The following is a 23,794-nucleotide window of genomic DNA, read 5'->3' as shown; positions in this document are numbered from 1 at the left end:
CACACACCTTAATTTTAAAAATTGACTTTTTGTGCTAAGTTTTTACTTTTTACTTTGTTATTTTGTTCGTGATTTCTTGATTATGTAATAAAAATTTCAAATAGATTGGTTTATTTATTTGTGCCTTAAAAAATTGGTTTTTTAGACACCCTTTCTCGCTTATTTTGTGACGATTTATAGTGAATCGTGAAACGCTGGACTAATAGACTATTCATTTGGCGCCTAAATTATCCTGAATTCCAAACGACACAAGAATCCAGCGTTTCACGATTCATTATTATTCGTCACAAAATAAGCGAGAAAGGGTGTCTAAAAAACCAATTTTTTAAGGCACAAATAAATAAACCAATCTATTTGAAATTTTTATTACATAATCAAGAAATCACGAACAAAATAACAAAGTAAAAAGTAAAAACTTAGCACAAAAAGTCAATTTTTAAAATTAAGGTGTGTGAAGACTCTAATCAGTAGGGATAAAGGAAAATTCACCGAAAAGTCTCCTCTAAATCGATCGCAGCGCCGCAGCGGGAGCCACGAGCATGATCCAAGACGGTTCCTCTCAGCCCTATAGGGACGATCGTGGTCTTTCTATTCTTAGTCTGTGTCGTAACTATCAAGTTCCTTCAAAACAAATAAAAAAGTTAAACAACGTGTTATGTATTGGATTATGAGTTTACTGTTTTTAATTAATAGATAACACAATCCATAGCTAATGATTCTTACTGCATTCTTGACTAAATGTTTTCAATAGTTTCAGGTGAAGTTTTCGTGCACCTGTGGCCAACTTGGTGCTCGTGACAATACAAATTATAAAATTGTCCAATCCAATAAGCAAACTCGCAAGCTATGTCTTCTGAAGCTAAATAATTTCTGTTGCAAGGTAGGTTTTTTACAAAAATGTAATTAACTTTGTTCTTTAAGGTTTATAATGTTCATGTTAACTTTTCCCTGTCAAGTTTTTGTAAATCTTTAAGATATTGGCTGTATACCATCTCCTCTATCTCTATGACCATGGTTAAATGTGACATTATTGATGATTATTCGAACATTAAGAATCAGAAAGTATCTTTGTATTCCAAATTTGGTATTCCAAAATCTGGACAGCAGAAAAACAGTTTCAGCATTTTCAGAAATTCAACATAGGCGTCGACCGATATCGCGGCAGCCGGAATCAATTACTTTTCAACCGGTTTTCTATATCGCTTTCTTTTGAGCTGACTAGGCTGATGAGTGCGCAAGTGAATCTGCAGCAAGTAAGTGCTATGGAAACGCATTTCGCAAAAGGTACATTCGTGCGGAGTTTCACGGGTATGGCGCTTTTCGTGTGCAATCAGACTTGCCTATTTCCAGTAACAGAAAAAACAAAATGTCAAATTTGTACAATAAAAAATAATTAAACTAAACCCACCTTAACTGTCAACTTTACAGGACAATAAGAACACTGATAACCTCGAGATGGGTCATGCATAGACTATATTGATGAAACGAAAAATTGTTTATACATTAAATAAAACTACGGAAAACTTAAATTGTACCTTATGATCCGTCAGAATCTGCTTCGTCAGAAAAATTTTCTTGCAAACGTCACAAGTGTATGCTTTTTCGGGATGTTGTGACAGCATGTGTTCCTATGAGCAATATCATATATGATATTTTCAAAATATTTTAGCCCATTTTTCTGATGTAAGTAGTGATTTTACACAATACCTTGAGCTGCATCAAATTCGAGTAAGTGAATTCACAGTCTGGCTGTGTGCAACGAATAGCTGCAGGAATTCCAGTGTGAGTGGTAAGGTGCTTTTCGTAAGCCAACATTCGTCCCTGACAAAATTCTTTTCCACAGTACTCGCAGCGATAATCGATTCTGGGGCGTTTCCTTAGGCTGAAACTAAGTAAGTTAAAGAAATTATGTGGAACAATTTCACGGACAATTTCTGCTTAAACAATAGCTATTACAACCAATAAAAAAAAAGAAATAAAATACTGTTTTCGTTTACTAAATTTAAAAATGAAAAAGAAAAAAAAAATTTTACTCATCAACCGGTCCCTTTACTATTTCATTTTCCTTCGTTTCATGTCTACTCTTATAGTGGAGGACGTAGGCGGATCTAATGGGATCGTCCAGAACATAAAAGCGGTTTAGCAAATAATAGACAGACGTAAGTACGATAATGTTTTTATCACCTTGAACGATAAGATTTTCCGCAAATATTGCATCCAAAGGGTCTCTCGCCTGTATGGGTACTGTTAAAAAGAATTGCAATCATGCACACGAATTAAATTTTTAAGTTAAAAAATAGATAGATGTTACCGAATATGGCGAACAAGAGTTCCTTTCTCTCGAAATTTCTTGTCACAGTATTTACACTCGAATGGCTACAAAATAATTTTTATTAATCTCCTTCCAATAAATAAGATAAAATTACTGTTACCCTTTCATCTGTATGGATCCTTTCGTGAATATCCAAGCGTTCTTTCGAACTTACAGTATGTCCACAAGTGCTGCACACGAACTTTTTGAGTGGTTTCGTACGTTCCTCTCCACGATGATTCAACCGAATGTGAGAGTTTAGGCTAGATCTAAACACAAACGCTCGACCACATAGTTCACACAAATGAGATTTGATGCCACTGTGCAATTTCAGATGATCTTGAAATCCCTTGGCGTTAATCATTTTGCCGCACTCGTTGCACTGTTTTTTGGCTAACAGAAGAACAAAGTTGATCAAGGATTACAGTTCAGAAAAAAAGAAACAAATGCTGAAAAATTACGGCCAGATTTCTTGGTAGCTGGGAGCCTTAGTGTTTCATTTCGACATTTCTGCTCAAGTTCTTTCGATGCCTTTAGAATTGAACGAGCTATTTCTTTGCTCCTGTAAACACATTAAATAGTCTGTTAAAAACTGCAATTTGCAATGACAAAATGTTATAATTACTTGTTGAGCATCCATGAATACCGCAGATATTTCCTTTGAAATCGTCGTTTTATCATAACTTCATTCTGAAAATAGCACTGCGCCAAAGCAAAGTCGCCGTCGTCATCTACGTCAATTTCATTTTCAGTGCTGCTGCTTCCATTTAGCGAATATTCACTGTCTGACTCCACAATTCCATCCGGTGAGTATTCACTATCTGATTCAATGATAACACTAGACGAATCTTCACTTTCCAAGTCACTGAGTTCACTATGCGATCCCCCATGATTCTGGGCGTTTGGTTCACTCGGATCGTCGCCACGATAATCTTCATTTGGTCTATTTTCGACGGTCAATTCGTCCTCACCGATTTCACAAATATTACAACTGTCGATTGGTATCAGAAGTGGGTCCGCGCTTAGGTCAACTGGAGTTATCGTGTTGCACGGTCCAATAACATTTACATTTGTTGAAGGAAGATTACTTGAATTGGATATGTTGTTGCTGTTTTTCACTAAGCTTCGTTTAATTGTTTGAGGCATTATTGATAGACATTCGGTGCAATAATTGCTTCTCTCCGAAGCAAGCAACAGACAATTTTTCGACCGATTAGTTTGCGGAGGATTTAAAGGTGGTGAGGATCCAAGTAATTTCGGATCAGAATAGCCGAGACACTCTGGAATGTCGTCGTAAAACTTCAATAACGTGGTGAGTTCACTGACCGTTGAGCATTGATACTTGAGAGTTTTGGGGAAAACTTGTCGACCTCGGACGAAATAACGAACAGTATGTGTAGAAATACTCATATCACTGACATATGCGTACTCGCCCACTATTATGGACTTGGTGTACTCGAAGTTGTTTTCATCTAGCCATTTAAACTTGGAACAAATCAATTGTTTTTTCTGAAGAAAACATTCTTGCCAGGACCATGATGGAGGAAGGATAGCTTCTTTAGGGTTTAACAATTCCCGGCGTGAAACAGCGAGTTTGACTTGACCAAAATCTTCAGCAGTCGGTAAAATAGGTCTTAATATTAGTTCTTGTTGTGAAACCTGTGGCGAGAGACCTTGATTAAGTGAAGTGACACTTTGTTGCAAAACTTGGTTAATTGATGACTGTTGCTTGTTTTGAGGGGTATTTCTGATTTCATAACTAACAGGAACTTGAGATGTTGGTCTTGTTAAATTACTTCTGATTGGATGTGCCAAATTTATAAAATTTCCTATGGTTGATGTTGAAAGTGGAAGGACCGTTTCTTTAGGATTTAAGGTGATTTTCAATGTTAAATTGTCATATTCTTCAATGTTTTGACTACTATTTTTTTCTAACTGCACCCTTGGTGATGAAGATGGCACTAGAGATTCTTTTCTGTTACTGTGGGTTTTCTTTGGAACACCTGAAGATCTCTCAGGAAGAATAGGTTCTACACTGCTGTGGTTCGCTTTTGGTGGGTTCACAGTGACTTCATCTAAAACAATGATTTCAGGCACAGTAGTAGTTGCCCCATCCTTAAGAGCCAATGGCCTCACAGCAATTTTCCTAAATTGTTGCACATAGTTCCCTGTAGAAAAAGGAAATTATAATAAATCAAAAAAATGATCAAACATATTGTTTACTTACCAAGATAATGTTTGGGGATGGCTCCACCTACAAGCCGCCAAGGTAATGAATCACTAACTACTGTTGGTCTATCTTTACCCCGAACAGTTGTTGTTTTTACAATATCTGCATCATCAAAGTGCTTGTGACAAACTGAGTGAAACTTTTCGAGTTTCAGATCATTCCGACCAATAAATTTCTGCCAAAGGTGTACTGTTTTCTCTTCCTTAGGTCTGAAAAAATGTACTTTTTCTTTGCATGATTCATATCCAGATTTGCAACCCTTTACATAGCATTTGGCACTCATCCTACATCAAACACAAACAAAAATAAACAAAGAGTTAAACATTGAAGAGAAATAACAATGACACATCCTTTGATATTTTGAGACAAAATAAATGAATAATTGTATCCAGCTTTAGGTCTTTTTGAGTTTTGACCTATACATTTTTTCCAAAGCTTCATTGTTCTTATCTTTTGGCTTGAAAAAGTACAATGTTTCTTTACATGGTTCATGATTTGCAACCCTGAACATAACATTTACTATCCATCTTGAAATGAAAAGCACACAAAGTCACAAATTAGCTAATCACTTTTCCCAACCTTTTCTTGTGTTCGTCACTCGAATCTCTAATTCAAAACATATTTGATTTTTCAGCTTCCCATCAGAAATCTTTGCATTAAATGCATTGCATTTACATACATCAGCAGACGACTTTTTTTCTACAACGCTACAATATTTAACTTATTTCTGTTATGTGTAATTGACTCTATGACTCATTTCTATTTTGACGTTATTTATTTTATTCCTACTGCGTAATTAAAATGAACTAAATATATAATTTATAATTTATTTAATTCTTAATGCAAGAAAAAATTAAACACAGCAACACTGGACATATTGTGCACGAACCAAAAAAACCCGGCAAAGATAAATCTAGAGCCAACTCTTTGCGATTCTCTCTTAATAATTCAAAAATTGTAATTATAAAATAACTTGATATAATTTTTGAATATGGAATTATGTTTGAAATATTATTTTGAATACGTTTATCGACAAATAAAAATGCTGCTGATTGAAATCATTTATAAAAAGTTCGAAAGAGAGCGAAAAGTTATCACTGCACATGCATATCCAGGTTGGGCAATAGATATAAGACCTCTTTCCAAATTCATCCAACTATTCAGTGGAGCAGAATTATTTCCTTGAATTTTAGCAGTTCCAAGAAAGTGAGCAACAAGTATTATATCGAGCTTATGCTATCGCAATCAAAGTTGAAAATGTCTTCGAAGATACCCGTAAGGAAACAGGGGGGCACTTTTTCCACCAAAGTCAAACCAGCGACAAAAGAACAGGCCAATACCGACGATAACGTCATCTTTTTTCACTGGTGTGAAAATTCATCAAAAATTCCTGTTCGGGTTAAATCGTTGCATCGTACTGATTCGCGTCCTCGAAATGCCATCAAAGAGGTGACGCATTCTGGTAATCTTCCAGCCGTCCCACGGAATAAACCGATCAGTTCCGGCGATGCTATGGCCAGCAACTTCCGGAAGCGCGTCCTGGTCAATCGGAAATCTAATATCCCAGTACGGTTGATGCAGAATTCACAAGCAGGAGGAAAATCGCCCGAAAATCATCATCTGAAAAAGTCTGATGGACTGTCTTGTGGTATGAAATGCAACTGCGTAATTCTACCGGCGGGTATACCTATCAATCGTGAGACTAAGCCGGTTGTTGCAATTCCTCAGGCCAAGACCTACACGTGGGCAGTTCGCTGGATAACATCAAATCTGGAAACCATTCCCGAGGAGGTCGAGGAGGATTTGGTTGGGCTCACCTCCGAACTAGCTCAAGATCTACGTGGATCGTTGGATATGCCTCTTTTATCGACGGATGAAGCTGAGCAAACTGGATTGGTGGATAAGCTTCTTTTATCGACGGATGAAACAAAGATAACTGGATTGGTGGATATGCCTCTTTTATCGACGGATGAAACCGAGCAAACTGGATTGTTGGATATGCCTCTTTTATCGACGGATGAAGCTGAGCAAACTGGATTGGTGGATAAGCTTCTTTTATCGACGGATGAAACCAGTTCATTCCCTGACGAGACAAAGCCACCCTTGACTCGAAAGCAAAAAGTCAACCAACGGACAAATCGACGCAAGAAGGAGAAGAAACGGCGCGATGCAGCGCAAAGACTTTTATCATCTACAGATGAAGCTGAGCAAAGTGAATTGTTGGATATGCCTCTTTTATCGACGGATGAAGCTGAGCAAACTGGATTGGTGGATATGCCTCTTTTATCGACGGATGAAGCTGAGCAAACTGGATTGGTGGATAAGCTTCTTTTATCGACGGATGAAACAAAGCAAACTGGATTGTTGGATATGCCTCTTTTATCGACGGATGAAACCGAGCAAACTGGATTGTTGGATAAGCTTCTTTTATCGACGGATGAAACAAAGATAACTGGATTGGTGGATATGCCTCTTTTATCGACGGATGAAACCGAGCAAACTGGATTGTTGGATATGCCTCTTTTATCGACGGATGAAGCTGAGCAAACTGGATTGGTGGATAAGCTTCTTTTATCGACGGATGAAACAAAGCAAACTGGATTGTTGGATATGCCTCTTTTATCGACGGATGAAACCGAGCAAACTGGATTGTTGGATATGCCTCTTTTATCGACGGATGAAACCGAGCTAACTGGATTGGTGGATATGCCTCTTTTATCGACGGATGAAGCTGAGCAAACTGGATTGGTGGATAAGCTTCTTTTATCGACGGATGAAGCTGAGCAAACTGGATTGTTGGATATGCCTCTTTTATCGACGGATGAAACCGAGCTAACTGGATTGTTGGATATGCCTCTTTTATCGACGGATGAAACCGAGCTAACTGGATTGGTGGATATGCCTCTTTTATCTACGGATGAAGCTGAGCAAACTGGATTGGTGGATATGCCTCTTTTATCGACGGATGAAACCGAGCAAACTGGATTGTTGGATATGCCTCTTTTATCTACGGATGAAGCTGAGCAAACTGGATTGGTGGATATGCCTCTTTTATCGACGGATGAAACCGAGCAAACTGGATTGTTGGATATGCCTCTTTTATCGACGGATGAAGCTGAGCAAACTGCATTGTTGGAGAAAGCAATTAGTATCGAAACTACTGTATTATCGCCAACACAAGATGAAATTAGGGCAGCTAAGAAGAAAGCCAAAAAGGCGAAAAAGAACTTCGATTTGGCTGCCAGGAGACGGGAAAAGAGGCGAATAGAGAAACTAAACAAGTCTTTACTGCCTGAACAGGCAACCGCCAACGCAGGCGAGATCGATCTCATTTCGACGATACAGGATTTTCCATTTGTTCCGCCTTCTGACCCCTCATTGCCGGAGATCGTAATCGACTTGGACAATATGGACATGGTTAATAGCATACCTGATAATAATGGAATGATAACTCCATACACTTGCATCGAACCTGCTGATATGGACGTCTCTGGTGGACAAATAAACTCGAGTAATGAAGCACCTGAATCAACAGAGGTTCATCCCCGACGCCACACCTCACCGTCTGAAATTGAGAAAGAAAATTCGTTAAACTCCCAGCAAATGAACGAGCACTACGTGGAATACATTCGAATATCAAACTTGCCTTATATAGCACCAGGCGAGAAAATCGTAGCCTTCTTTGAAAATCTAGTTGGGCCTGTGCGGTACTTCAGCATGTTTCTGGATGAAAACGGTATGTACACGGGCAAGGCATCATTACTTTTTTGTAATTCTGGCGATGCTTTCAAAGCGATGTCCCTCTGTCGCACTGGCTTAAAAATCCAGGGACGTAGGATTCGAATGAAACTCTTTGGTGATGGATTGGAACTGCATCCGGGTCAATTTATTTTACCAAGCGACCTAGCCTCAGGTTTCGACGCAAGTTATTACATGCTGTAGGTGTCAGAGAGCTCGAGGTACCCTGGAACTTCAATAGAATTATTTTCTTTTCTTATGTCTTCATTGCCAACTTCTTTTTTTATCATTCATGCCTCTTCTCTACCCTCAATTCTGCACCCATAAATGGTGGTATGTCTTGAGGGGTCGTTTCCTGCCGCTCCGGGCGGCCGCACCAAAATATGCGGCTCTGGGCTGGCGGGGACGGCAAGAGGGGAGGTGTGTGTCGTGTTATTATTTCCCGCCTCTTTTCTACTTTCGATTCTGCGCCTATAAACGGTGGTATGTTTTGAAAGGTCTTTTCCATCGCTCCGGACGGTCGCACCAAAACATGCGGCTCCGGGCCGGCGGGAAGGGCAAGAGGACAGGCCGGTAAAAAATCGCTTCTAAACCACCTAACTGAAAAAAAACTATCCATCACTAACACTCCTCTGAATCTTACCCCCCCCCCCCCCCCCTGTACAGATTGTGATTGTATATATGCTGAAATAGAAAAAAATATGTCATGTTTCTTAATACAAGGGTTCTCCCCGCTAAACGCAACCGGTTTCTGTTCTTAAATGTTTTAAATTACGAACTTTCTTTACTTCATAAGTCATAAAAAAACAAAAAAAAATTTACGATCAAACCATTAAGGGAATCAACACACCGTTCCGTGCTCATGACTTATTTTAAAACTTTGGGGAACCGAGTCCCCTTTAGAATTTACAATTGTTATCACAGTCGAAGCAAGCTGACGGTAAGTTGCGACAAAAAAAGAAACCAGATCTTGTTGCAACGACGTATGGCCCTGCTTTTCTTCTATGTTACATTAGTTCGGCTATAGGCTTCATGAATCCCCGTGAAAAAAATTTAGATTTAACAGTTGTAATTTTAGCAAACTTCCAAAGCAACATAAACCCAGGTTCAGTCAAAGTACTTGTCTAGTTTAAGACGGGGGGCTATGTTCATGGCTTGAAGCTCCTGAAAGAGAAGTTTGCAGGCGTAAGGAATGCGGAGCGAGGAGACAGAAGCGCTTGACCGGCAGAAATGGCACCATCCGAAATAACCGATCAGTCCGCACTTATTGCAGACATCGACATTAAAAGCATCACTCGAAATCATCAAACGCTCCAAAATCAGCATACTATAAAATTAAAAAAAAATAAATCTTACTTGTAGTTGACACAACTTGATGAATGAGAGGAATGTCAAACCTTGAGCCGTATGCGATCAGGTAATCGCGTTCCATCTCACCAAGACGAAGTCCACCGTCGCGGGCTCGACCCTCTGTCGGCTGCCGAGTAAGAATGGCTCTGGGTCCCTGAGAACGTGCGTGCATCTTGTCCATCACCATGTGCTTCAACGGAAGACCAACCGTTACGGCTGGTCTTCCTTGCCTGACGATGATGTAGGGACTAAAAAAAAAGATTAACATTAGAATAAGCTGTTGAGAAACTTAACATTTTGGTAATCTTACCGACACAAACGACCACCATCACAACTGATGTAAACAGATCGAGTAAGGAAGTGCGGGTAGATGGACACAAACGCATTAATGAAGCCGTGGCGACGAGCCAGTTTAAAGTAACGGATTAACCGCAGGTAGTCCTTGACCAAGCCAAGAATATTACCTAAAATGACAAAAATGTAACAAATAATTCTTTTAAAAAGGATGCGATTGCATACCATTAAGGAAAACTGTGTAGATGCTTGGGTCACTAATTTCCTCGCCACTGAAAAGGTTAATCTTCGACGCCCATATTCTGCGCAATTTTGATGATTGGTTCTTCTTCGGCTTCAGTTGTTATGTGAGTCATCAGAGCCAAATTTTTGACCAATCCGCAACCCTACAATACGCCAGACGTTAAAACGAAAATGTCTAAATTTGCTAATTTTATCAAGACATGTTGTTACCTCTCCTTCAGGGGTGTCGGAAGGACACAACATCCCTAAACAACAAATATTATGAATAAAAAGAAATGACTAAATTTCATAACAAGTATCGATAAAGATTTTACCCCACTGCGATGGTTGAAGAGAACGCAGTCCGGACACTTTACGTGTTTTTTCAAACTGTGAATTGACGCGAGTCATCATTCCAAGGCCAGAAATGTACGATAGGCGACAAAGCATTTGAGTGACACCTTGTCTTTCCATCCGGAAACGTTTGATGGTCCAATTTCCCTAAAAGAAAAAGAAAATCAAGTAAATTAGGGAAGATAAATACAAATAATTGTGATAGTATTACCGTAGCAATGGCGTTCTCCAGTCCTAGAGTTAAGGTATCTGTTCGTATATGTTTAATCACGTCAAACTGAGCTGCTTTAACTTTTGGAATATTCTTATCGGCGATTGACTTCAGCTCAAAGTTCATGCGTTTGAACAAATCTTCGAACAAAAGAGAAATGAGCGAACCGGCCAGCTCGCAACGCTTATTTCCATAATAATCGCGATCGTCGACCGATGTTGGGTCTCTTTCTGCTTGGATCACTCGACGAATCATCAGGGCTAAATACATAGCTTTAGCTTTAAAGTTGAAATTAACGACCTGTTTGAAAGAACAAGGTATTAAAAGGAGATTACAGAAAGGGTTATAAGGAAAGGCTCTTACGGGAACATGAGCTAAAACTGTTTCGGCAAGGGCTTCTCTCGCCTCATCCAAGGGCGTTTTCTTCGGACCCCCCAAAAATCGTTTTTGACGCAATTTCTTTGCCAAATGGCTGTTTAAAAATTAATACAAAGATTAACAAATGTTTATACAAGTTACAATTAATACAGCATTGAGTACTTTAATGCTTGCTGTTGTGTAAATATAGACGCTCGAACGCACTCTTCTAACGAAGGTGCAAACGAAGTCATCACATGGTCATCTGTACCGATCATTTGGACTATTTCTTGATCTGACACAATACCCATGGCTTTGAATGCAATGACTACAGGAATATCCTAGAAAATAAATAGTCTGTATGAAAGTCTGGGTTACCAATAAGAGTATTTTCTGCGTCAACTTACATCTTGAAAACTATTTTGCTTCAAATAGTATTTTCCTTTGTTCATAATTACTTTGGTACGCGTCTTCGTTCCATGGGTACTGCTGGTGACTTGGCAAGACTGTTTCCTTTCCTATCCTGCTCGACAATCATACGATTCTTGGACATTTGCTCTTGAATCAAAATCACCTAAAAGATTCAAAACATTTAGAGAAACCAAACAATCTATCTCGAAAATGTTTTGAAATACTTTTTCGTTTCCAAATGTCATGGCATTCACAAAAGATCCAGCTACCAGAAGCACATCAATAATATCAGCATGTCCCTGTTCTGCTGCATAATGCAAAGCTGTTCTTCCATAAGAATCTGATACATTCACATCACAAATAATTGGGTCCATCCCTATTCCCATAGGTGCTTCCATTAATTTGCATAATGAAGTGCATCTTCCATCAAAGAAATCATCATCTACAGTTTGAGTGCTTATCGTCTGAAATTGAGCACGAAAGTTCGTTATACCCCCAGCAAATGAACGAGCACTACGTGGAATACATTCGACTATCAAACTTGCCTTATACAGCACCAGGCGAGAAAATCGTAGCCTTCTTCGAAAATCTAGTTGGGCCTGTGTCTTTCTTCAGTATGTTTGTGGATGGAAATGGTCTATACACTGGAAAGGCATCGGTTCTTTTCTGCAATTCAGGCGATGCTTTCAAAGCGATGCTCCTCTGTCGTACTGGCTTACAAATTCAGGGACGTAGGATTCGAATGAAACTCTTTGGTGATGGATTGCAGTTGCATCCAGGTGATTTCATTTTACCAAGTGACCTTCCCTCAGATTTTAAACACAGTTATTACATTTTGTAGGTGTCAGAAAGCTTGAGGTACACTTGAACTTCAATCGAATTATTTTCTTTTCTTATATGTCATGTTTCTTAATACAAGGGTTCTCCCCGCTAAACGCAGTCGGTTTCTGTTCTTAAATGTTTTAAATTACAAACTTTCTTTACTCGATAAAAAAAAAAAAAACATACTGAAACAAACAAACAATTAAGGGAATCAACTCACCGTTCCGTGCTCAAAACTTATTTTAAAACTTTGGGCTGGACGCGGCAGACTTATACTATATGATGGCATAATCGGGTATACTTCTTATAATTATTTCTGTAATTCATATCCACGATCAAGTTTTCCCCATAATCATCACAAATGCTCTGTCCATATATATGGACAGTAAATGAGTTGAATGTGCCTAGTGTCCCACGGAATAAACAAATCTGTTCTGGCGATGCTATGGCCAGTAACTTCCAGAAGCGCGTTCTGGTCAATCGGAAATCTAACATCCCAGTACGGTTGATGCAGAATTCACCAGCAGCAGTTGGAGAGACCTACACGGGGGCAGTTCGCTGGATAACAAATCTGGACCCGACAAAATTTCGCTAATGAGATTAGTTTTTGGTTAGCATAAATATACTATATTAAATGTCAAGAGTAAGAAAATGCAATTAATTTTAATAATGCGTCAAGGTGACATTCACGTCTCAAGCTCGTTTTACTAATCAAGGGTCAACCTATGACGTAAAAAGATATTTTGTGTTAATATCACTTTGGCCAACTCTCGCCAACGCGTAGGGTAGGCTATTATGATTGTGATATTATCGATTATGATTTGGCATAGAAGTTTCCCACCCGCTAGTTGCATGAAATCGAAAATCCAGGTTCTACTATTATGCATTGAAATTTAAGGTTTGAACTGCTAGATCACGTCAATTTACAGCGTATCGAAGCGACAACTATTGCTTCAAAGTGGACTTAGCACTACTTGTCTTTATACATTAAATCTTGTTAGGTCGGCCGCTCACCGTTAAACTAACTGAAGCTCAAGCAATAATATCTAAAGCAGGGATCGTAAATTCGTAAGCTGATATTACGTGTTTGCCCCCCCCCCCTTTTTCCCTCCTGTACATCTGGTAGGCGTCAGTGGTTGGGAACTGCATGGTACGTTAGTATTTTTGGTACATTTGCATAAATCCCTACGAGGAAACCGAGCACGCTACTGTCAGAGCGAGTTGATTTCCGATGGCTTGAACTTGAAGGATTGGTACATTACCTTGGTGATGTGGATGGAGACCTTGCCGGTGTCAGTCTCGCAGTTGTATACTTTGACGTTGGATTCACTGCCCAAGATTTCGTTGAAGTTTTCACGAACGACTTGTCCTGTTAGGAAGATTAATTCATTTGTAATTCGTCAAATAATTATAAATCTAGGCTTTAAAAATGATCTTTGCGGAATTGCTCGCCACGGGTTACCAATTTTATAAGCTTTAGATTCGCACTTGGAGGAAGTATATCCTTGAAGTGGGAAAAAGGCTTCGAATCGTCTTTGTCCCACATGAAAGCGACATCAGTTTCGCTGGTGAACAGGTAGGACAGGGTTTCTCTTCGGTGGGAGTATTCGATTCCGACTAGGCTGTCGGAGGGAGAGAATTCGACCAAAATGTTGGCGGGAAAGTGGACGCGAGCATTGATTATGATTCCCTGGGAAACTCAAAGGCGATTGTAAGAGGACGTAGAAGTCCTTGACACCTGGTGGAATAATATAAAAGAATACGATTTTTACTTTCTTAGCTGAGAATTCACTGAAGTTTAAAATTAACCATCACTAAAATTCGCGACGACTATTAATAACAATGACATGTATACATATGTTTCATATCACACATGGATGACGTCTTGTCCATACCTCAACCATTAGGTTCAATAATGATTTTTCAGTGAACATTTATAAACATAGAATCAGTCTCAGAGCTGTACTGTAGAGAGGAAGAAAGAGATTTGGTTTCATCACCACTGGCAGTCTGGCATGCAGTGGGTCGACTGACTGACCCGATGGAACGTATATAGCACACAACATAGAATACCGGCTTACCCAAATGACTTCTGACTGACAATCTCAGCATATCTTTATTGTCCCAGGATCTATGCTGAATAGTTCTGTTATAAACTACAATTCGTGTTGGTGTTACCGTACCGTTTTCTAATATGGAAGATAACACAACAAGGCACTAAAAGAAACAAGTAATAATAAAATTGATGACGTTTAGATGTAAATAAAATACTTAAATTACTCGGTGTGGTAGTGATGTGGAGTAGCAGTTCCTACTTCCAGGACGCTGTCTTGGCTAAGTACCAATGGTCTTCAGGTAAACAGGCTCCGGGCTGACACGGCGATGGGGAACGCACACCCATTAATCCACCACCACATCGATAAATGGTTATAGTCCCTATAGCCTTACAGCGCCTTTAAGGTGAATCTTGGGTAAAGGTGTGACATATGCGATCCTATGGCAGAGACCAAGAGACCGAACAGTGCGGGCTCGTAATAAGGAGCTAACATGGGAGATAAATGCGTGGCAGCCAATGGGTTAACCAGCAAAAGCAATAAGCATACTTATACCGATAACAATAAAACATAACCTATACTGTTGAAGTCGTCGTATATTCTTTTCGGAACTATAGGCGGAACAACATCTTCTGCGGTCTTCAAACCACCTGCGGTTTGAGAACACTTTGATTTTTCTGAAAAAATGCACGAATTGCACGAAAACCCGGGATTTCAAATGCATAATTGTGCGTCATAAAAAAACTTTGACATGTAAATGTAAAGCTCACTTATCGTTGAAAACTCGAACTTTTGTTTCTATAAACTTCCTTGTTGCCAGAACCATGATAAATTGGTAATAAGGCCACATTCTTGGGGTAGGGGTATGGAGAGGGTCTCTCAATACCCCTGCTTGGGATTAAGGTTTGGCTTTTCTAGAATTTTAATTGTAAGAGATGCATGCTGATTAGAAATATTGGATTCACAAATAAGAATAGTAAATTCCGATAAAGCAGTTCTTTGTAAAAACCCTTCTTTGTGGTTTGATTTTTGTAACAGGTTTCCCTATAAAGTTTCAAAAGAAGAAAACTGGATAGAGTTAAAACATTTTAAACTGCTAGGAATATAAAAAATTTACCAAGTAAAAGTTTTGGTACAGTCCAGTACAGTCTCATCAATAAGTTTCCAACGGATAATTTGTAACTACTGGCCCAATTTTACCCTCGAATGATTTCCCTAAGATAAAATCGAGGATAATATCTGCATCATGAAATTGTTTGTTGCAAACTGAATATTGTTTTACAAATAAAACATTCAGCTTGCAATAAATTCAGCATCAGGTTACAACCCATGGCTTTCTCCCACTATTTCACTACCTTTATATTTTTTGGTTTGAAAAAGTGAACTTTTTCTTTGCATGAGGCATATCCAGATTTGCCAACCCAAAACATAACATGTGGCACTCATCCTATAAAGAAATTATGATAGATTCTTTACTATTTTGCCAACTTGTCTAGACATGGCTGTATAATATCTATCTTCTAACCTTCTTACCAGAGCAACTATTGTCAAGTATACTCACATTAATAGAAAAAATAACAATTACTTGTGTTAATTGAGGAGATTAATCGAAGTTATATGAGAAAAACTGCGTTTCTATAACGACTGTATAAAGTGTTAACATGCTCTTAACAAAAAGGTAAACAGGTGAATATGCGCCGTGCATATTCATTCAAAGTAACAAATCGATTTTAACGCCGCGTAATTTTTTTTCGAAACTTAAATTATTTAAATTGCAATCGAGTACTATTTAAAAGAAAACTCAGTATCGGGGTTAACTTTTAATTTCACAGTTTCTTTTTTATTCTCACTTCATTCAGCCATTCATTGATTCATTCTTGATTTCTTTCCCGCATATGAATTTTTTCGTGTCTCAATAGAGCTTGCTTTAGAAAATAAAATTATAATAATAAAACAATAGTTAGCAATCTGGACTTCAAAAGTAGAAACAAATGTCTTCATACCATAGTCGGCGTTCTTAAAGGGCAAGAGGTACACTGAAATCCTTGCGCTGGATTGTGCACAGTCTAATTAACCAACGTTAAAATAAGGTTGAAACACACATAACATTATTTGAGAAATCCTGAATGTTACCTGATGGAGAGTTAGATTTAATTGCGTCAAGAAAAGTTTGTCGCACAATTCGCAATGAAATACTTTCTCGGGATGACGTGCAACCAAATGTTCCTATGCATTCAATCAAACAGGGGAAATTTCAATCTAGCACATTAGTTTGATGAAATACCCTCGTATACCTTAAGCTCTTTGAGACTTGAGTACATAAAATCACAGTCGGGTTGCCCACAAGGAACGCCAACAGAAGCACCCGTATGAGTTGCACGGTGTCTCTCAAAAGCCAGGACGCGGCAAAATTTTTGTTGGCAAAACTCGCAACGATAACGTGGGACTATGATTCTGCACATAAAGAAAATTTATGTTAGAAACAATTAATGAGTTTATAGTTATATTATTATTAGTTTGTTGTTTTTCAAACGATTACCGTTTCGGTGGTCCTTGATTTCCATTTTCGTGACATCTTTTGACGTGTTAAAACAATGATGGTCTAATGAGACAATATGGAAATGGTTAGTAACAAAAATTTATGTCTTGAACAAATTGTAAGATTTTAAAAAAGTACTTCTCACTGAAGGCTTTTCCACAAATGGTGCACGAGTGACGTTTATCGCTTCTTGGACTAAAGACAAAATTTCCATACGATACAATAATACATCTATTTTTTGGCAAAATCAATAAAACCTACCCAGCTTTCCTCCGCGTATATCTAATTTCCGAAGATAAGTTTAGAAATAAATATTGAACAATCTTTGATAATTTTTTTCTGGCAAAATAATTTATACCCTATATGTGGATCGATGGTGCCGTCAGGTCCCACATTCTCATGATGTCTGCTAAAGTGTTTCTTAAGGGATTTACTGTAATAAAATCATGTAGTACACAAACAATCAACATTTAGTCAATAAGTGCAAATACCTGTGAGAATACGACTTTGCACAAACTGTACACGTGTAGGGCTTTTCGCCTGTATGAGATCTTTCAAGGGTTTAAATTTTGGCCATGATTTAAAAATACTTTGACAAAATTAAGTCACCTTTTGTGTTTCCGAAGATTGCCTTTTGATCGATATGTCTTGTCGCAAATTGAGCATGAAAACGGCTGGAAAGCAACGAAATTTTTGAAAAATATAGTATAACAACAGCTTTTGCATTGAATTACTTAATTACCCTTGCATCGGTGTGAGTCATTTCGTGAATTTCCAATGTTTTCTTATTTAAACACATGTGGCCGCAAGTGCTACACATGAAAGGTTTAGGCACTCCGAGATGATTGAAGCGCGAGTGGACTTTGAGACTTGATTTATTAGAAAATCCTCGACCGCATACTTCGCACACGTGGGGCTTGTAACCATCGTGCATTTTAAGATGTAATTTCATTCGCGCAACCCTTACCATTCTACCGCATTTCTCGCATGGCATTAAGGCTGGAAAAAGAGAAGCAATCCAAATTTTTTAAAATGCATTTTTTTTTAAATTAAACAATAAAATATCGAGTTGATCTTACGGCGAGCATATTTGACACGAGGTCGTTTTGCTTTTTCGGCCATTATTTGTTTCAATTTTTCCGCTGCCTTTAAAATAGAACGAGCCATTTCTTTATGCCTGGAAAGAAAAAGAAATATTTTATTTATTTATTCATTTCACTTTACTTAGATTTCTAACGACGAATTCAACAAGGATAATACTTTTTGTGATTCACTATATCCCGATGGAGTTGTCGCCTAAGCGTTTTTTTTCGAGTTAGTTCCTTCTTCAAAAAGCGCTGCGCCAGCTCCAGGTCATTTATGTCATTTTCGTCATCTTCACGTTTTGATACCTTCGGCTTTTTAGTTTTATTTTGCACAGTTGGCCCTTCCAGTTGATGGATTTCTCCGTTATGATATTCTACACATCTGTCGACTGGTCTTTTATCTCGTGCAAGCTGAGGATTCATTGCTCCGTAATTAAGATCCGTAAGAATAATACAATCGTTAGATTCTTCATGGTTTTCATCAACGTTTGAATGCGTAATAGGTGATTCTGATGCGACTTGGCACGTGGTTTGAGTGTTGGAAGATTTCTTCGATCTATTTGATGTCTGCCTAGGAACATTCTCTTTAAATTGATTAGCATCTTCAATGCATTTTCGACAAGAATTGCTTTTCTTGGAACCCAACAAGAGACAATTTTTCGACCGGGTTTCACCATTTTCTTCAGCCTGTAGATTTGACGATGAGGAATTTTTTTGCGATTTCGGTTCTGGATAGCCCATGCACTCGGGAACTTGGTCATAAATTCGCAAACGATCGATAAGCTGATTGACTGTTGAGAATGGAGACGGAGTTACGCTTAGGATTTCCTGACCTCGAAGGAAGTAACGAAGGGTGCGTGTGTCTCCGTTGATGATGACAGTTTTGGTGTACTCAAACTTGTTTTCATCCAACCATTTGAATTTTGAGCAAATGAATTCTTGTTCCTTTAGACTTCCTTCTTGCCAAAACCTGAAAACCAGGAAGGGGTAATTGAAGAGGGAAAGAAATAAAAGATGTTTTTAAAAAATTATTTTTGATATAAGAAAATAAATACAAATAAAAAACGAACCACGAAAATGGGAGGGTCGCTTCTTTTGGATTCAAAAGGTTTTGACGAGGTGCTGATGAGACTTTTCTCGATTCCTGAGCAGTATTATTGCCTATTCTTTGAATAACAGGGCGCACAGGTGGAGTCTGCTGATTGAAAGCATTCTGGCAGTTTGTTAAAGGTTGCTGGGTTGTAATTTGTTGAGCTGTTAGTGGCACCTTTTGCAACATTTGGACAACATTACTTTGAAGTAAATTCATTGTTTTGTTAATCACAATTGGTCTGATGACAGCATCCTTGGAATTTAAGACCTTTTCTCTTGGAACTGGTCTGAGAATTAAAGTCTGGGGAAGCTCACGCTGAACACTTTTTTGAACTACTTGAGGAATGGTAACTGTTGGTGGTAAACTTGCCAAAACCACCTTTGAGGGATATACTTTTGTTACTATCTTTCCTTTAAAATGAAATAAAAATATATCTCAATTAGAAAAGTAAGATTACATTACACTGTATTATATACTCACTCACCGGTTAAAAGTGAAGGTACTGCACCAGCAGCAAGCTTTACACAGGGTTTCTCACGAGGCAGTGGTCTGTCATTATTTGCCTGGCCAGTTTGATTCTGTTGCTGGACAGGTAAGACTTTGATAATATTTGCCTCCTCAAAGTGTTTGTGACAAACCAAATGAATTGTTTCCAGCTTTAGGTCTTTTCGACCTATAAATTTCTCCCAAAGCTCGACAGTGTTCTTATCTTTTGGCTTGAAAAAGTACAATGTTTCTTTGCATGGTTCATGTCCAGATTTGCAACCCTCAACATAACATTTAGTATCCATCTGTAAATGATTATGAAAAGCACACAAAGTCACAAATTAGCTAATCACTTTTCCCAACCTTTTCTTGTGTTAAAGAAAAAGTAAAACTCACTCGAATCTCTAATTCAAAACATATTTGATTTGTCAGCTTCCCATCAGATTGCTTTGCATTAAATGCATTGCATTTACATACATCAGCAGACGACTTTTTTTCTACAACGCTACAATATTTAACTTATTTCTGTTATGTGTAATTGACTCTATGACTCATTTCTATTTTGACGTTATTTATTTTATTCCTACTGCGTAATTAAAATGAACTAAATATATAATTTTTAATTTATTTAATTCTTAATGCAAGAAAAAATTAAACACAGCAACACTGGACATATTGTGCACGAACCAAAAAAGCCCGGCAAAGATAAATCTAGAGCCAACTCTTTGCGATTCTCTCTTAATAATTCAAAAATTGTAATTATAAAATAACTTGATATAATTTTTGAATATGGAATTATGTTTGAAATATTATTTTGAATACGTTTATCGACCAATAAAAATGCTGCTGATTGAAATCATTTATAAAAAGTTCGAAATACAGCGAAAAGTTATCACTGCACATGCATATCCAGGTTGGGCAATAGATATAAGACCTCGATCAAAATCCAAAATCATCCAACTATTCAGTGGAGCAGAATCTTTTCCTTGAACCTTAGCAGTTCCAAGAAAGTGAGCAAACAAGTATTTTCTCGAGCTTATGCTATCGCAATCAAAGTTGAAAATGTCTTTCAAAAGTTGTTTTCCAACACCGAAGCCTTTACCTGGTACGAAAAAGGCGTACCCCAACATTGAGAGTCGTGCAGTACCTCTTTCTGTCCGAAGGTTGTCTAAAGTTGAGCCTCGTGACAATGACCAAAGTCTGTCCCTCTCAAAATTCTCAACATTATTAACACCGAGATGCCCATTACCGTCGAAGATACCCGTAAGGAAACAGGAGGGCACTTTTTCCACCAAAGTCAAACCAGCGCCGAAAGAACAGGCCAATACCGACGATAACGTCATCTTTTTTCACGGGTGTGAAAATACATCAAAAATCCCTGTTCGGGTTAAATCGTTGCATCGTACTGATTCGCGTCCTCGAAATGCCATCAAAGAGGTGACGCCTTCTGGTAATCTTCCAGCCCAGACTGTTGTTTCGTCGGCAAAGGGTGTCGATCCCAAATTTCCTGTGCGTAGTGTCCCACGGAATAAACCAATCAGTTCCGGCGATGCTATCGCCAGTACATTCCAGAAGCGCGTCCTGGTCAATCGGATATCTAATATCCCAGTACGGTTGATGCAGAATTCACAAGCAGGAGGAAAATCGTCTGAAAATCATCATCTGAAAAAGTCTGATGGACTGTCTTGTGGTATGAAATGCAACTGCGTAATTCTACCGGCAGGTATGCCTATCAATCATGAGACTAAGCCCGCAATTCCTCAGGCCAAGACCTACACGGGGACAGTTCGCTGGATAACATCAAATCTGGAAACAATTCCCGAGGAAGCCGAGAAGGATTTGGTTGGGCTCACCTCCGAACTAGCTCAAGATCTACGCAGTTCATTCCCTGACGAGACGAAGCCACCTTTGACTCGAAAGCAAAAAGTCAACCAACGGACAAATCGACGCAAGAAGGAGAAGAAACGGCGCGATGCAGCGCAAAGACTTTTATCATCTACGGAGGAAAAATAGAGACGTGTGAGAAGTTTGAAGATGGCTAATAAGGAGATTGAGTAAAGGAAAAAAAGTTAAAATCCACAAAAAAAATATAAAAATCAAAATTCCCCCCAAAAACAAACAAACAAAAAACAAAAACGAAAAAAAAAAAAATCTTCTCTTATTTCTTTATCTTTTCCCCTCAACTGTTTAGTGTTTACCTTCGTCTTTCTTTTTCTACTTCTTCTTCTCTTTCATCGCCTTCTTTTTATTACAATCAGATCGTCTATGGGGAAATCATTATGGGTGAAAACTATTGCTGTAGAGACACGAAGGTTGGTTGTTGGCTCAATGCGCGCAGAAATGTGCCATTAGAAATGTTGGCAACTGTACATTTTCCTAGTCGACTTTCCCTTTGTAGATCTGTGGTAGTTTTCCATTCCTCAATGTGATTGGATATAAAACCTACATTGGACAATATGTGCATTAGTAATGATTACATCAAACAGGTCGTAGTTTGATCCGAGATGATGGTGACGTCAATTGGAGGCCGGAAGAGCCTAACATCTGGGGCGTCTTGTCTTTGAAATCACCCACGTTGGGTGAATTCACATCATGCTAGGCTGATCGATTAATCAATTCTTTTATATTTTAGGAAGCTAGTGGTATAGAACTTTGTAAGCTTTTTAAGCTTTATAAAGCTCTATAGCTTTAACATTATTATTAAAAGCATGCGATTCCATCCAGATTATCGAAGCACGATTTTGTGACCAGTTTATGTTTTTTGTGAAGCGATGGCGAGGACCGAAAAGGACCGATGGTGAGGACCGAAAAGGGCCGATGGAGAGGACCGAAAAGGGCCGATGGAGAGGACCGAAAAGGGCCGATGGAGAGGACCGAAAAGGGCCGATGGAGAGGACCGAAGAAGTCTGTTTACCAGGACCAAATAGGCCTGACGGAGAGGACCGAAAAGGACTGATGACGAAACCCGAAGAAGGACCGAAGAAGCCCGATTTTGAGGACCGATGAAGAGGGCTGATGGCGAGGACCGAAGAGGACTGATGGAGTGGACCGAAGAGGCCCGACGGCGAGCAATAATCCGAAGAAAAAAAAACATTAAACTGGGAATGAATTTTTGACTGAAATAGCTGGTGAATCTCGATGTTTTATAATCATGTTGCTGCAAATCATTTTGTTTCCGACAAATATTTAGGGATTGATAATAGTCGGTTATCCTAGAAGATGTGAATTTCATAACCAACGTTTGGGTGATTTTTTTAGACGGGACGGCTTCAGTTTTTAGGTTCTTCTCCGTGCCCCCTTTTACGTCGCCATTAACTCGGATCAAACTGGGACCTGTTTGAATGAATCACTACTAATGCATTTATTGACCCAGTGTAGGTTAATATCCAATCATTTAAGATTTTGGAATGGAAACTACCCCAATTTACCAAGGGTTGTCGAATAGGAAAATGTACATTTGACCAATATTTCTCAAAAGAGTTTAAAATTGGCCTTCGGTCTGAACAGTAATAGTTTCCTCCCAAGTGATTTCTCCCTCTAGACTATCTGATTTCTTTTCTTTTTCTTTCACCTTCTTTCTCTCAACATTTTCTTTACTTCCTTCGCTTCTTTCGTGTGAATGAATGGTGTGTGAATTTGAAGAATGTGCGTGAAGTTGTGTGTGCGTGATTTGAATGAATGTCTCAATAAAATATCTTAAAAACAAAATTATACCAGCAACAGTGTCCTGTGTTTTCATTATTTAACATCAGCAACATTTAGAACATTATTACTTTTAGTAATCATACATGGAAAATTTTAATAAACGGTCTAACGAATCTTTTCTCCCCTGAAAAATATCTCGAGAATCCGTGTACGACCAGACAAAATTTAGCAAATGAGATTAGTTTTTCGTTAGCATAATTACTATTAAATGTCATCAAGCGTAAAGAAAATGCAATTAATAATGCGTCAAAATGACATTCACGTCTCAAGCCCGTTTTACTAATCAAGGGTCAATCTATGACGTAAAAAGATATTTTGTGTTAACATCACTTTGACCAACTCTCGCCAACGCGTAGGGTAGGCAATTATGATTGTGATATTATCGATTATGATTTTGCATAGAAATTTCCCACCCGATAGTTGCATGAAATCGCAAATCCAGGTTCTACTATTATGCATTGTCCTTTAAGGCTTGAACCACTAGACCGCGTGTATTTTACTCCGTATCATCATGCTGAGGCGATAACCATTA

General features: G+C 38.5%; 2 protein-coding genes and 1 pseudogene across 6 annotated transcripts; all 3 read right to left on the bottom strand.

Moving 5' to 3' along the window:
* Positions 1-1,048: 1,048 nt before the first annotated feature.
* Positions 1,049-19,964, bottom strand: LOC124199728. Of its 5 annotated transcripts, none has more exons than XM_046595655.1 (12): positions 19,921-19,964; positions 4,539-4,825; positions 2,937-4,479; positions 2,773-2,873; positions 2,433-2,704; positions 2,312-2,376; positions 2,185-2,244; positions 2,034-2,108; positions 1,708-1,888; positions 1,536-1,628; positions 1,409-1,471; positions 1,049-1,340 (listed from the first exon to the last, which is right to left on the bottom strand). In XM_046595655.1, exons 2-12 carry the CDS (start codon positions 4,822-4,824, stop codon positions 1,176-1,178), a joined length of 2,904 nt encoding a protein of 967 aa, XP_046451611.1. In that variant the 5' UTR covers position 4,825; positions 19,921-19,964; the 3' UTR covers positions 1,049-1,175. The 5 variants fall into 5 exon arrangements, with proteins under 5 accessions (XP_046451611.1, XP_046451610.1, XP_046451612.1 ...); XM_046595654.1 differs by lacking the exon at positions 19,921-19,964 and adding an exon at positions 5,121-5,254; XM_046595656.1 differs by lacking the exon at positions 19,921-19,964 and adding an exon at positions 5,140-5,166.
* On the bottom strand, positions 9,332-13,856 carry LOC124200622 (annotated as a pseudogene).
* On the bottom strand, positions 16,173-20,043 carry LOC124199730. Its single transcript, XM_046595657.1, has 16 exons — positions 19,954-20,043; positions 19,556-19,862; positions 19,049-19,481; positions 18,154-18,948; positions 17,973-18,070; positions 17,636-17,892; positions 17,503-17,567; positions 17,385-17,444; positions 17,252-17,326; positions 17,155-17,175; positions 17,039-17,088; positions 16,894-16,956; positions 16,649-16,808; positions 16,488-16,580; positions 16,358-16,420; positions 16,173-16,279 (listed from the first exon to the last, which is right to left on the bottom strand). Exons 2-13 carry the CDS (start codon positions 19,860-19,862, stop codon positions 16,801-16,803), a joined length of 2,232 nt encoding a protein of 743 aa, XP_046451613.1. The 5' UTR covers positions 19,954-20,043; the 3' UTR covers positions 16,173-16,279; positions 16,358-16,420; positions 16,488-16,580; positions 16,649-16,800.
* Between the last annotated feature and the right edge of the window lie 3,751 nt (positions 20,044-23,794).

The sequence above is a fragment of the Daphnia pulex genome, chromosome 8 (genome assembly GCF_021134715.1).
Source record: "Daphnia pulex isolate KAP4 chromosome 8, ASM2113471v1".
Lineage (NCBI taxonomy): Eukaryota > Metazoa > Arthropoda > Branchiopoda > Diplostraca > Daphniidae > Daphnia > Daphnia pulex.
This window is presented reverse-complemented; position numbering and strand designations above follow the sequence as displayed.

Excerpts from the sequence above, each read along its gene's own strand:
- LOC124199730 (XM_046595657.1), bottom strand. The coding sequence starts at position 19,862 with ATGGATACTAAATGTTATGTTGAGGGTTGCAAATCTGGACATGAACCA. Across the intron at positions 17,176-17,251 it reads ACCATCGATCCACATATAGG|ATATACGCGGAGGAAAGCTG; the intron begins GTATAAATTATT and ends TTCGGAAATTAG. Across the intron at positions 16,957-17,038 it reads CATTTGTGGAAAAGCCTTCA|ACCATCATTGTTTTAACACG; the intron begins GTGAGAAGTACT and ends TTGTCTCATTAG.
- LOC124199728 (XM_046595652.1), bottom strand. Across the intron at positions 2,245-2,311 it reads ACTCTTGTTCGCCATATTCG|TACCCATACAGGCGAGAGAC; the intron begins GTAACATCTATC and ends TCTTTTTAACAG. Across the intron at positions 1,472-1,535 it reads AGATTCTGACGGATCATAAG|TCTATGCATGACCCATCTCG; the intron begins GTACAATTTAAG and ends TCATCAATATAG.